Genomic DNA, 16,449 nt, shown 5'->3' with positions numbered 1-16,449 from the left:
TATGTTTATTTTTGCTGATGTGTCTAAGAGACATTGACGTTATTGGGCAGATTGTTTCTGAAATGAAAAACTTAGAGTTGTCTAATATTCCACCACAACTTAAAATCCTTTAAAATATCTGAATGTGAAGATATCACTTACATCCACCTGATAGAAGGGAAGAACTTGCTCTTTGAACTCCATCTATATGTTATGGGGAGACCTATCTATTATATCTATGGTATAATGCAGAGATGCTTTGAATTGGGTATAAATTTTGACTTTTTCGACTTTAATTAGCACAGTAGTTCAGTTGCATAAGAAATCTAAAACAGTTGTGAATAATTAACGTGATTCTAACAATTCGATGTAAGGGTAATACATGACTTTGAAGCAAGGTAGCAAAAATCAGACTCTAAAGATTGTGGGTTTTTTTGCAACTAATCAAAAAGTGGTGTTGTGAAGATTATTTTACTTGGAGCAGTAAGCATATGTCTAGTTTTAGGTGTATATATCTGAAACTGGCGTTTGTAGATGTGAATCACTCATGCAGCAAAAATCTTTCTTGAAAGCAGAAACAACTTTCCTAACGTTAATTGTACAGCCTTGCAGCTGTTGGAAGGTAATTGCAACAGAGCCACATCTTTCACTACTGACTCTATTTTTTTTTTTTAAATAATGGAAATGTACAAATTAAACAGCTGTAGGAAAAAAAACAAAAACCCCTACAGTTCTTCCTAACTCCTCTTATGGTTCTTTCCAACCAAGTCCATCTGTATCACTACCAGTGTGGATGGATGGAGACCTTCAAATATATTCCCTTTAAAAAAAAAACTGTTAAGGTGTCTTAACCATTGTTTTGTCCTTCTTGTCTGGAATATATGGTGCTTGTTGTGTGCTGGAGCCCACAGCACTTCTGGAGGCTTTGTAAAGGTCAACAGGCTGACCTTAGATGTCAGAACTTTGGTTTTGCCTTAAAGGCAATACGCTATTTGGACTGGTATTCTAGGAGTGCCTTCAGCAACAAAATCCTACCTGTTTGATTCTTGTTTTTGTTTTACTTTGTTTCTATTGTAAGTGACTGTGAAAGTCTTAGAAGTTGAGGCTGTTACCTGCTTGGTGTATATTCTTGAGGGGAGGGTACAGGTGCCCAAATGAGTATGGGTGTCTTTTTTGTAGCTTTGGTTCAATTTCCCAAGTTGTAGCATAGGGAAGGAGTCTAATGTATCCTTAAACTTAGCATTACTTATTAGCTGTCTCTAAGCAGCTCCCTGATTTATATGCAGATCTTTTGGTTATCATTTGGAGATGCTTAACTTTTTCCTGAAGCATTGCCTAAGAGAATTGTGTGCTAAATGTTACTTTATTATTATTTTTTTAGCCTGTGTTCCAGATACAAAGTTACAAATAGCTAGACTTTGAGCAACCTAATTTAGAGTTAAATCTTAACTCAGGTCAGTCTCTAGGAGTCTGATTCGGATAAAGATGTCTGTGTCTCTGTGATGTTAAATTGTTAATCTTACTGCTTTCCAGTCCTTCAGTGGAAATGTAATATTAGAAGTAAAGGTTTGAAACATTAAAGACATTCTGCCTTTTCATCAATAAATGTTGCTGCTGGTGTTCATGATGCTATTGTCTATTTGTAGAGATAAACCTTCGTATCTGTCTTTTGTAGGGTTTAAAAAAAATACTCGGGAATTCTGATTGGGAGGACTTGGAACAGGTAATTCACTCTAGGGAAAACTACAGCATGTAGGATATTGATATGTTGTTAAAAAGGGCATTGAATAATCAGTTGTATTATACCTTCAGGGGACAGATCAATTTAAATGAAAAATTATAACTTAAGTTTGTTAATTAGGTAATATCTAATCTCTGACCAGTGTTTTTCATGCTGTCAACTTCCATCAGGTTAGATGCCCATAGAATAGGGAAGAAACCAAATTCATTCAAGCACTTACTGGATGTATTTCACTGTTATTGTGAAATATCTTTCTTGTGCCTCAAATTACATTTTAAGAGAGTTCCCATTCCTTTTAAAGGAAAGGATTGCAAGCTTGATAAAAATTCTGATGTTTTCCTGTTATACCAAGCACAGGCAAACATTGACTGTGATCATAGCTTGCACAATGGTTGCTGACTTCACTGTGGCCCATGTCTCGCTGCCTGTTATTCAGTGGGGTTTTACTGCCTATAGTGTTCCTTTTCAATTTATAAGGCACAACTCATCACCCTTAGACAAAAAGAAGACATTGTCACACTGTACTGATGGCATACTAGTGTTTCTAAATCCTCCCTCTTAGTAGATATTGCTATATTTATTGCTGCAAATTCTTCTTTTTTCTTTTCGTCTTCTAAATGTGGACTTTTTGCAGAATAGATTTCTAAGGAAATGATGAAAGGTAGCCACTTCCTCAGTAAATCCTGCTTGCAAAACAGATTAGATGATGTTAGACAGTTACAGTAGTACTCTGGTGCTGGACCAAATGCAGCCCGACTTGCCTTACTGGCACTGCATCTTTCTGCATCATCTGATTTCTTCTGCTTCAGAGATTGAGTCTGCCCACAGGGCTGGGATACCCCACCAAGTAGTGTCAGTGCTTGATTTGGGCTTTCAGCTGGGGACAAGGGAAGATAACTTTCACATCTGTGAGAGCTTGCTATACAGATCTTATTCTGCCTTAGCGTGTTCTTCAGTCATTGTTAGCATGTTCCCATAAACTTCCGTGTGTTGTTTGTTTTATGTTGGATCCATTTTGGGGAACCTTGCTATTGGCTTTCCTATTGTGAACTTTACAGAGTTGGCGCTTCGGTTCTTTAGATATAGCTGTTGAATTAGGAACTGTTCAAATGCTGTCCCTTTTTTTCTTAATCAAAATAAAAATAAGCCCCCACACATGAACATGCTTTTGTGAAACGTGCACAGATAGTGTTTCACAAGTGACTGTAAAATCTCTTGTCTCAAAAGAAGCTAACAGATGAGTCATATCACTTCCTTATCTAGGACGCTTAAATACAAAATACATGGAGAAAAACTGTAAGCTTCATAATGGTATAGATTTGTGTCCTGGAGTTACAGTTAGTAATTGAAAATTTTAATTTTGACTGAATTTCTTGTGTTGTGTTGCACAGTACCCTCATATCAATGTTTTAAACTTCATTCTGAATTTGTTTTAGGAATTACCAGAAACGGCCCTTTTAAGGTTTTTTCGACCAGAAAACACCCCAGTACCTGCAAGACCAACACCAGAGCAGCTCTCCAATCTTATCAAGACCAGGCTTCATTATCCAGAGTCTTTTAGTCATTCATTTCATCAAAAAAGGTTAGTGTAATGTTTCCTGTAGAAACCATTGAAATAGTGTTAATTTGATATAAATCCTGTTGAGAGATGCTATGTGAATTATGATGCAGAAGATGATAAAACTGTATGGTGGACAAAGATGAAATGTTGCTGAATTTTGAAACTCTCACTGCTTGAGTTGTATATGTGAAACAAAAGTTTCTCTTAAAGAAACGGGCTGTCATACTGCAGTTCAGTTTTAATATTAACTAGTAAGGTTATTGAACTTGCTGAAAGCAAAATAAATATTTTGCTGCCTTTCCACTTATTTTGGGGGGGGAAGGCAAAGGAGGAAATAGTGTAACTACTCTGAGGAGCTAGACAGGAAGTAACCTGGTAGTTTTAAAAGAACTGTTATAATATCTACAGTATCTGGCTTATCAAGATTAGCTGTGAGTGATTCTGATCTGTGTTGTAAGGAAAGGTGGTAACAGTTTAGATCACTGGAGCTTGTCTCCCAGAAGAATCTCAGAAATAACCCCTGTCAGAAAGCAGACTGCTAGAGTGAATTAATTGGAACCTGTAAAATCTTGACTCTTTCACAACTCAAATGAACTGAACAAAGCGTGCTGATTCACTTCCAGATAGGAAGTGAACTGTACTCTAAGCAAGAAGATACCCATTTAGGTTTGTGGTGTTTAGTCTGAGAACTCTATCATGTTCCACTCACATTTACTTTAATTTCAGTTAATGTAATTAAGTTGCCAAAACAGAGGGTTTTCTTTATGAGGTGGCTTATTTTTGTTATAAAGCATTATTATTTCCATACCAAGTTTTTATATTTTATTCATTATAAATTCCAGTGTAAAAAAAAAAAAAAAAAAATTTTTTTTGTAAGTCAGGCTTAGGATATCTGAACTGTTAAGCAAAGGCAAGGAATTCCAGTGGTGCAAACCACTTCATACATAGAGAGCTGTTTTGGCTGCAGTAGTTTATACATCTGTCTGTAGAAGTCTCAGGTTCTTCTGGCTGCCATCTTATTTATAAAAACAGTCATACTAATTCTGTGTATGCAACACAATGGACTGCACTAGCTGTATTCAGAGTGGTGGCTTAAATTTACAGCAAATGCATATGTACTGTCTTGGCTTCTGTTGGGCATTTTTCTGGCTAAAACTTTACGGCATCAGTTGCAAGCAATTACTCTATGGAAGGCAGTGCAGAAGAGAAGTGTCTGGGGAAAATGTTTTGAAGAAAATGTTCTAAACAAATTTAAAGAACTGCATGTTGGACCAGGCTATCTCATTGTGAAACTTCTCTTGTTATACATCAGTAGCTTTCCTGTATTTACACTCGTGCTGATCTCTCTCAGTTGGACAAAGGAAGGTGGTAACTCAGCTGTGGCTTAGTGTTTGCCTCAATTTATAGCTTTGATATAAATAATTAGTGAATTTAAGTGGCTATATTGCAATGTACGCTGTCTCAGACTGTTGTATAATAGACAACTACATGTTAATTTTGCATGAGTTGAATTTTTAAAAATCTATTTAAGACTGTAGTTGAGACTATTCAGAGTAAAGCTTTTTTTTCTCCTTAGCTACTAAACTATTTCTCTTTGCAGCCTCTGTCTAGTACCTGTCACTCTCCTACTTTCCAATTGTTCCCAAGCTGTTGTAGATGTGATGATTGATTTGCGGCATAAAACAACAAGGTAATGTGTGCACGTTAGTTAATACTTTCTGAGAATGCTTCTGGATTTTAGGAAGTCTTAAAATGTTTTAAATGTGCTAAATATCTAGAATAAGTGTCGTTCCCCCCCCCCCCCCCCCCAAAGTGGTTTCTATAGAAGAACACAAGGTGATAAAAGCTTCGTATGGGAGTCTTCAGTCACTGTTCAGTTTTTGCTGTCTTTCTGACTACTGTTAAGAAAGAACCTTGAATTGTAACTTCTGAAGAGTTCAGTTTAACTTTGCCAGTTAAAAATACTTCCATATTTTTCCAGAAAAAGACCTGCAAAGTACTAGCTTCAGCAAACCTACATTTTTAAACATGTGTTTTTTCATTTTAAAATATCAAAGAATTTGTAGAAATGAGCTTTTCAAGTTTAAACTTAAGTACTGTTTCCTGAAGTGTAGTTTGGTATGTCACATAATGTCACAGAACCTTAAATATTTTTAAAATTTCCCCTAGGTTTATCAGCTGATTCTTATGACTGTGGATTTTTGTTTGGAACTGTAGTATTACTTGAGAAAATACCAGCAATGCAGAAATGTTTTGTGAATTGTTTCTAAAAGTTTTGCTAAGGCTTTCTGTGGGAAAGATAGCATTACCACATAATTCTTCCACTTCTGTTAAAACAAGGGAATTTGACTCATGTATAATTCTGATGAGGGTGGGGGGAGGGGGAAGTCTATTGTCAGATATAATGCTAGTTGCACTGGTACCACATAATAGACTTGGTGGCAACCCTGACTGTATAGTCCTGGGGTGGGGTGGGGGAAAAAGCAGGTTATGAAAGACATTGAGATAGCTGTAGTCACAGGGAACACTTGCTCCTTGCCAGCGGTCTGTCCAGACAAATAGAAATTGAAAGCTCGGAGTGTAATACACGGGTTCAGAAATGGAGAAAATGGAAGTCTATTTTATTTATAAGTTAAAAGGAGGAAGCTATGCACTAATCTGGTGTGTTTATGCAAGGTGGTTACTCTGCAGCAGTGTTATAAGGCAAAGCTCTGTCAGGATAGGGCAGCCATGTGCCTTGAATTCTAAGAAACATTGATGTGAGGTCTCTAAAGCAGTGTATATCCATGTTGACTATTTCTGTATGATACATGCTTTGATTTAACTCTAGCTCATAGGGCAGACCTTAGGATGCCTCATCTAGGAATTTCTGGGACTGTGACAATTTGGATCTTGTGACTAGCTCCATTAGTATTTGTGCCAGTTCTATAAAAAGGTGGGAATACACTGGAATTTATAATTTCTTAGTGTGTATGTATGTATATTAGGAACCAAAGAAATGTTTTAAAGATTTGTATTGATCCACCTGAGCCCAGGGGGGAGCAGCTGTAAAGCAGTATGTCACATACGAGTTATAGAAGTAAGAAGGTAGGAAGTATTTGGGGAAGAAGTAAGGATCTGGAGTTAAATGGGACTGATAAGTACAAGTGGAAATCCATCAAGATACCCAAGGGTGACTAGGAAGTCTGGCTGTGTCTGTGTCTGTGTTTCTAGAATATGAAGGACATACAGACTTTTTTGGAGCTACATTTAGCATCATGGTGAGTATTAAGTGCAGTTCTGTGTGTACCTGTGCTTGCAATTGTTAATCTTGAAAGTCTCACTTTCCCTTGCTGCAAAAACCTTGGCCTTTTAAAGATAAGGTGTGGGGGGAAAAAAAAACAAAGCATGGTGCACTTGGGTAAGTTAGTATAGGCAGGCAGTCAAAAGAACTTGCAGCTTCCAAGACGTGCAAAGAAAATTGACAGTGAGAACTTTCACATTTGAAGACTGCCAAAATAGTAACTTGCATTTCCAATTCCTGACTTTTGACAAAGGATTTGCAACAAGCATAGATGAGCACCTCCTTTGTAAGGGAGAGAACACAGATACAGAGTGCACCCTGAAATCCTAGGAGGCCTGTAAAGTTGAGGGATTTATGTAAAATAGTAATATATGCTTCAAAAAGAAGAGAAATAAACTCTACTTTCTCTTTCAGCCCAGAAGCACTAGAAATACATGGATCTTTTACGTGGCTTGGGCAAACGCAGTACAAGCTTCAACTTAAAAGCCAGGAGGTCTACAGCTTGCAGCTGAAAGCTTGCTTTGTTCATACGGGCGTTTATAATCTTGGAACTCCCCGGGTATTTGCCAAGCTAGCAGACCAAGTAACTTTGTTTGAAACAAGCCAGCAGAACTCCATGCCTGCGCTGATCATTATCAATAATATCTGACCACTTCTTGAAAGATCATATTAAAAGACAAAATAAATGGGATTCTTTTCTTATATTGCTGACTGATGTTTGCTGCAGTTTTTGGAAATTGCACCTCAACATCTAACTGGTTACTAAAGATTGTGTAGGAAAGAAACTAGCAAAATATTCAGACTACTTGTCAGTTTATTTCTCAATGCAACGCACGTTGGACTGAAAATACATTTATCCTTTTATAATGCATTTCTCTGGTAACTAAGATATTCATAACACAAAATACTCTAACTCCAAATCTGGACATATTTCTGTCCTATGCCCTGTCAAAGATGCAAGTTTGACTGCTGTTTAACTTCCAGCATGGTGTGTTTAATATTTGTGACTGTATTAGGATATGGTTCAGGAAGAAACCCTCACTGGCTTTTTCCTGGCTTAAGCCATTAGTCATGATAAATTCCAGCCTTACTGTGAAGTTCAATAGGGTGTCTCAAATCTGATTCTCAGTGTTTTTTTTAAATTAGTTTAAGATTATTTTGAGCTTTCATGTTTATGAAAGCTGGTGACCTGTCAAGGTTTACACACAAGTCCACCTAAAATGTTTCAGAAATAATTTTTCAACCAGTTTGAGTATTTTCTCATTCATCTCAGCACAGAATGCACTATTTCACAACCATGAGATTGTCATTTAAATTGTCACTTGCTTTATTATGTAACTATAACAATTGATCTGTTTTAAAAAAAAATCTACCCAAGATTTTCAAGAAATGTATTATATTTATAACAAATGTACTGTAAATAGAATAAAACATACACCATATTCACTGTATAGACTTGTAGCTGGTTTTTTGCCTCCTTTATATGGCTGTAGCAGAATCTACAGGTGCAGATTATATATAGAAATTCATTTGTGTACTGTGTTCATACTGGTCCTTTTAGTTCAGGTGAGGTTCTGGCCTGTTGTCATGTGTAATGTTGATATAAGATGAAAGTTGTAGTGCTTGCTGTACTTGCCTTTTGCCTTCTTATACAGTGCTCCCTGGTACAATCCTCAGAGTACAGCTACCTGGGAAATTTCAATTACTATGTGCTGGGGGATTTTTATTTTGAATAACATCTGCTGAACATGGAGAAGGCAGTGTGAAGCAGTCAAGTGCAGTGAAACCAGCTAGAATTAGGGAATTATGGCTTATGATGGGTTAACTGGGTACAGGGGAAATCTGAAGCACCTAAGCAAACCAAAGACTTCTGGAAGTCTGCTGTATCTTGTAGTTGAAGAAAGTTTCCCTAATAGGACAATTTCTACTTTTTTTTAATGAAATGGTACATCTGCCTCCAGATGTGTGTGTGTGTATATATATGTATACACACACATATATATACACACATTTTTTTTGGAAAAGATTTTTGATTTCTTTTTATCCAGAGCTACTATATGACTACCTCTAGGACTTAACACTTCCTCAGTGTTGGAATCCCTTTATAGCCCATGATCTTTCGTAGCTGTATATTTAATATGACTGCAGATCATGTTGATCTATGAACTGGATACTTATCTAGCAATATGTTGCTTCTGGGCTTGAGTTGTTCCTTTTCTGCTGTTGGGCAGATTGGAGGACTACCCTTAAGTGATTCCTGGCATGTTTCTGTGAAATCTCCTGCTTATTCTACTTCCTGACATGGTGATTAAGAAAGTACTGAAGTTGTGTGTGTTGTGTGTGTGTTTTTTTTTTTTTTGTCACATTCTAAGACAACTTCCTGAAAAAGCAGAAGTTGTGATCCTAACTTTTAAAGCAGAGTACACTGTTAGAAAAGACCGCTGCCATGCTGTGTCCAGGGAATGACTCTCTATTGTAACCATTAAAATTAAATGCTTTATTTACAAATGGGCACCAGTTCTTTCATGGTGCATTACTAGTTTGACAAAGTAAACTGTTCAGAATGTAGTAATTTCTGGGGCAGAACAGAAGTTTACTGTGCAATTGTTTAGAAGAGCTGGCAAGCAGAAATAGTTAAACCTGGCTCCTTAAGGAATTCTCAGATGGAAAACTATGTGCATGTTTGCACCCATAGAGATAACTAAAAACAGTTGTATTTAAATAAAACTTACCTAGTCATGCTATTTAGCAAACAAGCATCTCTGTAAAGGCTGAAATTGCTACTTGCTGAATAACAGTATTCATTCAGAATCCTTGAGCCTGCCATACAGTTTAGAGTAAATTAGCATATTATATTGTTTTGCATGCAGTTGGAAAGAAGTCCTCAAAAATGACATGATCCAGGGGAATTTTTTTGGTTTCAGATATCTAGTGAATTTTCTGCTATAAAACCATAAAACTTAAGCCATTTTTTTGGCAACATTCAGTTTTACTTTGGGCATGGTAGAGAATTTGGGCATAATTTAGACTTTTACTAAATAAAACATGGCAATAATTCCATATCTTTAAAAATAAAGCTTAACTTCTTAAATGTATTAAAATTTTCAATGAGCTGTTTCACTAACCTGTAATTTGGTCCTGAAATGGTGTGAATTCTGCCATCAGTTTCATACTTAGAGCATGCTCTACTACATCCTCTTCAGTTCTAAAGAAACATGTGCTATGGGAATTCGGGTAGTTTTAGTCGTCTCGTGGGGGGGGAGTGAAATTCTGTATTGGTGGATTATTGTTTTGTGCAATGAAAATCTGGAATCATAAGGTTATATAGCATCCTTAATAAGCCATGAGTATGACTTAGTATGTAATGTTTATGAAAGCATAGCTCAAGAATGGAGAGAATATCAATCCATGCGGCTGATACCTTTTGTTTTACATCACTTCCTGAAGTTTGAGAGAGTGTTTTAATATTTGAGTGGATGTGAATAAAAGGCATTTATAGTATGGCAGCTAAATTGTTGATTTCATTTATATGCTATTCTTATGCTTTCCCTAGTAGTTCAGCCTGCTTGCTGCATGTTTTTTAACTGTCTCCTATAAAGCAGCAAAAATAAAATCTTCCTTGCTTAGTTTTTTATATGCAAATTGAATTAGGATGACAGATATTCCATCTCTATGTAGTTGCTTATGGGACTTGTCACACATACTAATAAATGTATACTTGAAGCAATAGACAGTGTCTTTCAGCTTATATGAGCTGTCAGTATCTGTCCTGTGGACTTACCACTGAAGTGCTTACAATCAAAGCTGTTTAAGGACATTGGAGAAGAATGCTGCCTGGAGATGGTAGAAGAGCATTTGTGGCTGAATGGTATAAGAATTCACCTTAAAGTTGCTTTCAAAGCTCTGTACTACACTTATGGGATACTGAGAAAGCAGGTAAGCTGAATGTTGTGATGAGTTAAGAGCGTTTCACTTCGGTTAAACTTGTGAAAGCACGTGAATAAGCCTGGCAGAAGGGTTGAAATGGCAAGGGACAGGTCTAGAGAAACTGTCCCAAGAGGGCTGGACTCTAGCAGCCTGAAAAAAGAGAGGAGGGAAGAAACTGACCACAGCGATACAGGTGTGAGCTGAGGGAGGCAACGTGGAATACCTGTGCTCAACAATTATGCAGGAGTCTGCTGGCACATTGAAGAGCTATTTAATTTGTTGTTGAGACTGCCAAGTCACAAATTCCGGACTAGCTATAGCTGCTAGTCACTAGAAAAGATGAAATCTTTAACTGTTTTTGTGAGCATGCAAAGACTGCATTTGATTCATATACAGTTAGGTTGGTTGCTACTATAGTTCAAAGAATGTCCTAAATCTCCTGAGCAAGCCTCTTAAAGAGGCTCTATTCTGTACTTCAGTTATCCCATTTACCTGCACAGAGATTTGATTTCTTTTACTGTTATAGAAGATGACCATGACATTATAGCAAGGTCTTGTGCCTTTTCTGTACTTCCTGCACTTCCTTCTCAAAAATGGTAGAAATCCCACTAGCTATAGTGTGGTGGTGGTGTGTGTGGGTTTTTTTTTTTTTTTTTTTTTTTTTTTTTTTTAGGATTGGTTACTCTGATATAGCTATGGTGTGTTTGGAACTTGTTTCCTCATTTTAACTAAACTATCTTATGACTCAAAACAGGAAAAAAATAACTTTAACTTGGAATCTAAATTATGTATGATGGAAACTCATCTTTATCCTAAATTGCTTTATTTAAATCTCATTTGAACATTCTACATAATAGAATAAGGCCTTAACTAGTACTACATACCAAAAATTAAATTGTATATTTGAAATTTACAGAATTCTCAAATACTGAGTTGTGTGAAATGGTTTATAGCAAAAGTATTAACTGCTGTCTAATTATAGACAAAATGGCTGTCTTACTGTGTGGTAGGCTTAGTTTTGATTGAATATTGCTGTCTTATTAGGAAAATGTCTACCAAACCACTTAAAAAAAAATCATCCATCCATAAAATGGATTTAGAAATTTTTCAGAATGCTGGCTCTTTCACAGTACTATATGTATATAACTATTAGGCAGGTAATATTCTTCTGATACTCAGCATGAGTGAAAAGCTATGTTATCTGTCCAAAGACTTGCTTATTACAAGCTCAAGTTTTTAAATCTGGAGATTATTGGTGTTTGTCACAAAACCTTCATGGATACAGATTAGTAAGAAATCCTATGAAACTCAGTTATATTAAACTTAAAAGCTGTTTCCAAAATTAAAAGCTGTCATATTTGTGAAATAATGCATTTGTACTGGAAAATAGTTTTCTTAAAAAAAACAAAAAAAAACCCAAACCCAAAAAACTATACGGTGCAGCAGTAAGTAGGACTAGCCACAAAAGGTCAGTGAAAAACTTAGAATGAAAAAATGGGGAGGAAAAAAAAATCTGATTAGCATGTTAAAGCTATTGTAATGCAGCTTCCTCTTAAAGTTCTATTAATTTTGAAATTGGAACTCTCTAACTAGAAAATGGACATTGAGCTAGTTCTCTAATTTCTCTTGTCACATCTTTATAACAAAAACAACAGAACTTCTTCAACTAAAAAGGAAATTCTCTGGTTAGATTTCCCATAGTCTTTCAAAAAGTGTACTCAAAATACTTTAACTTTTGGGTGAATTTTTTTGAGTGATAAATGAGGTAGGAAGTAGCCTGTCAAAATCAAAAGTAAAATTAAAATCAGAAGGCTTATCAGTGTGGCCTGAAAATTTAGGTAGCTCCTGGGAAAGGCACCGTAGACATAAATTGAGAAGGTTATGGATAAGTCACAGTAACTGTAAAATGTATCCACTATAATGGCTTTGAAAACATACAGACCATTATATGGAGGGAAAATGATCTTGTTTTTGCCTCCACCAAGAACTTGATACTTGACTGAGGGCCACTTTAATTCAGGTCCATTCCTGTTCTTACAGCTCATATAGTTTCTTCTGGTCCATGCAGTATGCGGGTCTGGAGACTCCTGCTCTTTTAGCAAAGCAGTCCAATTTTGAGGTTGAGAGAAACAATTAACATCACTAGCAGTCAAAAGATAATCATAGTTATGCATTCCATTTATTTCAAACATAACAAATTCAGCAGAGACGTGCTTCTGAAATGCACCATTTTCCCATAACTCAAGAATTGGCACCCAAGGGTTTTTGTAATATACCAGAAGAGGACATCCCAGATTCTTAAAATCATATTTGATCTGTAGGTTGTCTTGCTGTATATTCGGCCTGGCAAGAAACTGTGGGTCATATATTTCATAGCTAATTGTGTAACTGAAATTATTCTTCAGTACTGCTTCCTGAATGAGGCCTTTGTCACATGCTGTTATATTTTTAAAAATTCTAATATGCTTTGTAGGTGGACAGGACACTGCAACAAGTGCAGTCAAAGGAGCCACATCAACACAGCCAATGCCTTTGTCAGGGATGTCCACAGTGACAGTAGATATCTCCCCATCAAGTAAGCCATCACAGAAATCACGCTCGGCAAAGCCGGAGAAATACTGCTGCTGCAGATCGATGTGCAAAAGATATTTGGTGTTTCCATCATATGTAAAGCCTATCTCTAATATCTTTGCACTGAAAGCCAGCACATGGGGGTTGCTCACCGTCACCAGGGGAATGGACCTTTTGCCTGGCTTGGGCACAAACGTGGCATTCAAAGTCAGGTTCTCATGCATGTCAATGTAATAGATCTTGTTCTGGAAATCTCCTTCAAGGATCTCCACATCGCAGGACTGCTGAGATCTCCAGATTGCTAACTGCAAGTTGAATTTGCATTTCTTGAAATCATACAATTGAGAAAAATTGCTAATCACAGGGCTGAGTAAGGTCAGCCACCCTCTTTCTTCAAACAACATCACTGTGGTGTTCAAGTCTATGCTCTTGTCTGTGGCAATATACACCACAGTAGTGACCAGGCTAAGGCTGCCATAGAAGATTTGCCTGTCCTGGGTCAAGACTGCAATCTCAGACCTGCTAACAGTCACAAGGGAGAAACCGCTGTCAGGGAAGGTAGTGTTTTGAAACTTCTTTGTGGGCATGACAGTCACTTCATCCATAATCAAGCCATTGTTGGAGGATATAAGCAAAATGTCTGTTGTCCAGAGAATGATGAAACCCCTCAAGCCAAGACTATGGATACTCCAAAGTTTAGCAGGGCCTTTGGACAGCAGGTGGAAGATTGCAGAGCTATAGCTGGACATGTGGTTGTTTTCAGTACCGAAGTATCTGAAATAAGCCCCTGCTGCCTTCCCTGTCTCATCCTCTTCGGTTCTGTTGATAAGCAGGCCAGTTAGGCCAAAAGAGATGAAATTGTAGACACCAAGCAGCACGCCTTGCTCTCCTGTACTGATCTGAACACGTGTGAACGTGTAACCCCCGTCCTTCGAAAGGAAGATGTGGCTGTCAGAGACCGAGTGCCCCGTGTCGTAGGCAAAAAGGGTCCAGCTGACCATCTTGCACTGGGAGTCCTCTCCTGTATAGCAGCAGTGGACGTTTGAGAGTTCGGACACAGATGAGCTGACTCCCGCTGACGGGACCCATCTGTCAGGGCTCTTGAAGTACAGGTAGACCCGGCCGTTAATCACCATCGAAACTCTGTCCGTGTGCACGAAGGCAATGGCGCTGACGACCGCTTCTTTGGCCTCAAGTTCTTCTGGGATGGAGAGCGGGGAGAGGCTGGACTCGAAAGTAGTCATGCTGATGAAAACGTCCTTCCCCAGGTACACAGATATCTTTTGTTTGCCCCAGAAGTGGTACTGGCTACAGGGGTGCTGCAGGAGGATGGGCTTGGTGCGGTTGTAGCTCACCTGGGTGCATCTCGCCGCCTTCGCGTCCTTGGCGAACGTGATTGAATACACCAGCCGCTCGTCGCCGCAGCGCAAGCAGCCACCGCTGCCCAGCCAGCAGAGCCACAGCCAGGGCGCGGCCAGCCAGGGCAGCGCCATGTCCTGTGAGAGGTGGTGCGGGCTGGTGGCGGCAGTTGGCAGTTGGCGGTGGGGTGCAGCCTCCTGTGAGCACCGCGGCCTCCTGCAGGCACTGCGGCACTGGCCAGGCCTGGGAAGCCAGTGCCGCTGGCCACGGCGCCTTGCTAGCCTGAGGTGGGGAAATGCTGAGGAAAGGATGCTTTTAAACAAGAAGGAGCCTCCTTTCAGCCAGGCTTTCCTTAGCTGCAAGGTTTCTTTGTGGCTCCTGCGTGTCCCTGCCCAACAACAGGGAAGGACTGTTTACAAAGCAACTGCGCCATGTAATTTAGTTTTGGGGTGGAGGTCAAACTTTTAATGGGAAATTAAGTCAGCATAATCAGAGGCATGGTTCAAGTTTAAGTTAGTGCTCAGCCTTCACTGTCATCCTGCGGAGCCTATGGTTCGTGACTGTCCTACTTGTCCAAGTCTTGGATCTTATGAGATGACCACGGGCATATTCCTTCTTTACTGTCCTTCAGTGGGTACCAGCATGGTGTGTCACCAGACCGTGTCTTTCTAATACCGTTGTGGGGTTTTGTAGTAGAAGGGAAGATATGCAGTTCAGAGACCTGCATATCTAGTAATTTTATCTTAATATTTTTTTTGGGGGGGGGGGGGAAGCCCCACAGCCACACTCTCTCACTAGGTCTTATGATGCTGTAGGCTCTGCTTCAATCATTAATCATTCAATCATCAAGTTTAAGCCTTATCCAAAACGACCACTAGCTATTGCCAGCAGTTGCACAGAAGGCTGTAGCTGTCCTTGGCAGCGTGGCGTCAGACCACGTGGGCTGTTTCTTGTGCTTCTTGCTCCCTTCCTTCAGCAGCAATCAGTCAGGGTGGTGTTGCAGGGGTCTGCTACAACAGTGTTGCAAAACCCAAATGGGAGTGGGAGGCATAGGATGAGACAATCATACAGAAGCTGAAAGTGTCATAATTGATGTGTAGGGGTGCCCAGTTTTGATGAACTCTGACTTGGGTAGAGGCTCCATCCCTCAGAGCATTTCAGAGATCTGTCTCCTCATGCTTGTGGATTTTAGAGAGAGGTCTAACAGGTGAAGCACAACATTTCCTTACTGCAGGGTTAGTGACACTGACTGCCAGCCATGCACTCAAGGCAAAGGAGTGATAGGTGGAAAACAGAAGATTTTAAAAGGCAGGTCAAATAATGTGTTATAAAAATCTTAAAAATATTTCAGGAAGGAAGAGGAGATAAGAAATTAGACTCAGGAGCTTTAAACTTTTGTGGCTGGCAGTACCACCTTGTTTCTAAGGTTGAAACTAGGCCAACTGTTTTGGAATAAAGTAGCTACCTTATTAAGGTAAGCAAGGTGAAGGCAATAAAGAGGTGTCTTGTGAGAAGCGGAGGTGATTTGGAAACAAGACAGTAGTGATGGGTCAGGGAACGCTGGGAGCAGAAGACAGACTTGAAGTACAGAGAGATGTAAAGAATTAGGAAGAGATAAGGACAAAGCAATGAAGAGCAAGAGGGCCCTGAAAGTGGTTGCAGGAAAATGTGATGAAGCAAAAGGTAGAAAAGACTAGAGTGTGATGAATATGAGAATAGGCATGAAGAGAGAATGGCAGTGGATATTTGCCTAAAGAGAAAAAGACTAGAGGTGGGTGATCTGGAGGAATATGCTCTTGGAGAATAGGAGCCACAGGACAAGTATTGAGTGGCATCCTTTTAGAGGAGCAATCCAGGCAGTCTGTATTTTTTTTTTCCCTCCTGTGTGTGTATGAGGTTGAATTTGGGAGTGTTGTATACCTCTCCAGCTCTGCAGTATTTCTCTGACAGTGAGAAATACATCTAGCAGTTCTGTCGTATTACTTACTCTTCCTGCCTCCTCTTATGGCAGTAGGAGGTTGGACCATT

General features: G+C 38.9%; 2 protein-coding genes across 8 annotated transcripts in view; one reads left to right on the top strand and one right to left on the bottom strand.

The window, feature by feature from the left end:
• TRAPPC8 (trafficking protein particle complex subunit 8) overlaps window positions 1–8,015 on the top strand; it is a 53,898-nt gene extending 45,883 nt beyond the window's left edge. For 4 of the 7 annotated variants that reach the window (XM_067290423.1, XM_067290420.1, XM_067290418.1 and 1 more), the window contains 4 exons: window positions 1,655–1,702; window positions 3,157–3,302; window positions 4,882–4,971; window positions 6,979–8,015. In XM_067290423.1, coding sequence (XP_067146524.1) covers window positions 1,655–1,702; window positions 3,157–3,302; window positions 4,882–4,971; window positions 6,979–7,213 — 519 coding nt within the window. In that variant the 3' untranslated portion in view covers window positions 7,214–8,015. Of the gene's footprint in view, window positions 1–1,654; window positions 1,703–3,156; window positions 3,303–4,881; window positions 4,972–6,494; window positions 6,542–6,978 lie in introns of all 7 variants that reach the window. The other 3 variants (XM_067290421.1, XM_067290419.1, XM_067290424.1) reach the window with 2 other exon arrangements.
• A 4,194-nt stretch (window positions 8,016–12,209) lies between these two features.
• On the bottom strand, window positions 12,210–14,555 carry CATSPERD (cation channel sperm associated auxiliary subunit delta). The gene has a single exon (XM_013954642.2). It carries the CDS (start codon window positions 14,553–14,555, stop codon window positions 12,210–12,212), a length of 2,346 nt encoding a protein of 781 aa, XP_013810096.2.
• Window positions 14,556–16,449: the final 1,894 nt, after the last annotated feature.

Source organism: Apteryx mantelli, chromosome 2, assembly GCF_036417845.1.
Source record: "Apteryx mantelli isolate bAptMan1 chromosome 2, bAptMan1.hap1, whole genome shotgun sequence".
Taxonomy (NCBI): domain Eukaryota; kingdom Metazoa; phylum Chordata; class Aves; order Apterygiformes; family Apterygidae; genus Apteryx; species Apteryx mantelli.
This window is presented reverse-complemented; position numbering and strand designations above follow the sequence as displayed.

What these genes read in the sequence shown, in the direction of transcription:
- CATSPERD (XM_013954642.2), bottom strand. Translation starts at nt 14,555, where the DNA reads ATGGCGCTGCCCTGGCTGGCCGCGCCCTGGCTGTGGCTCTGCTGGCTG.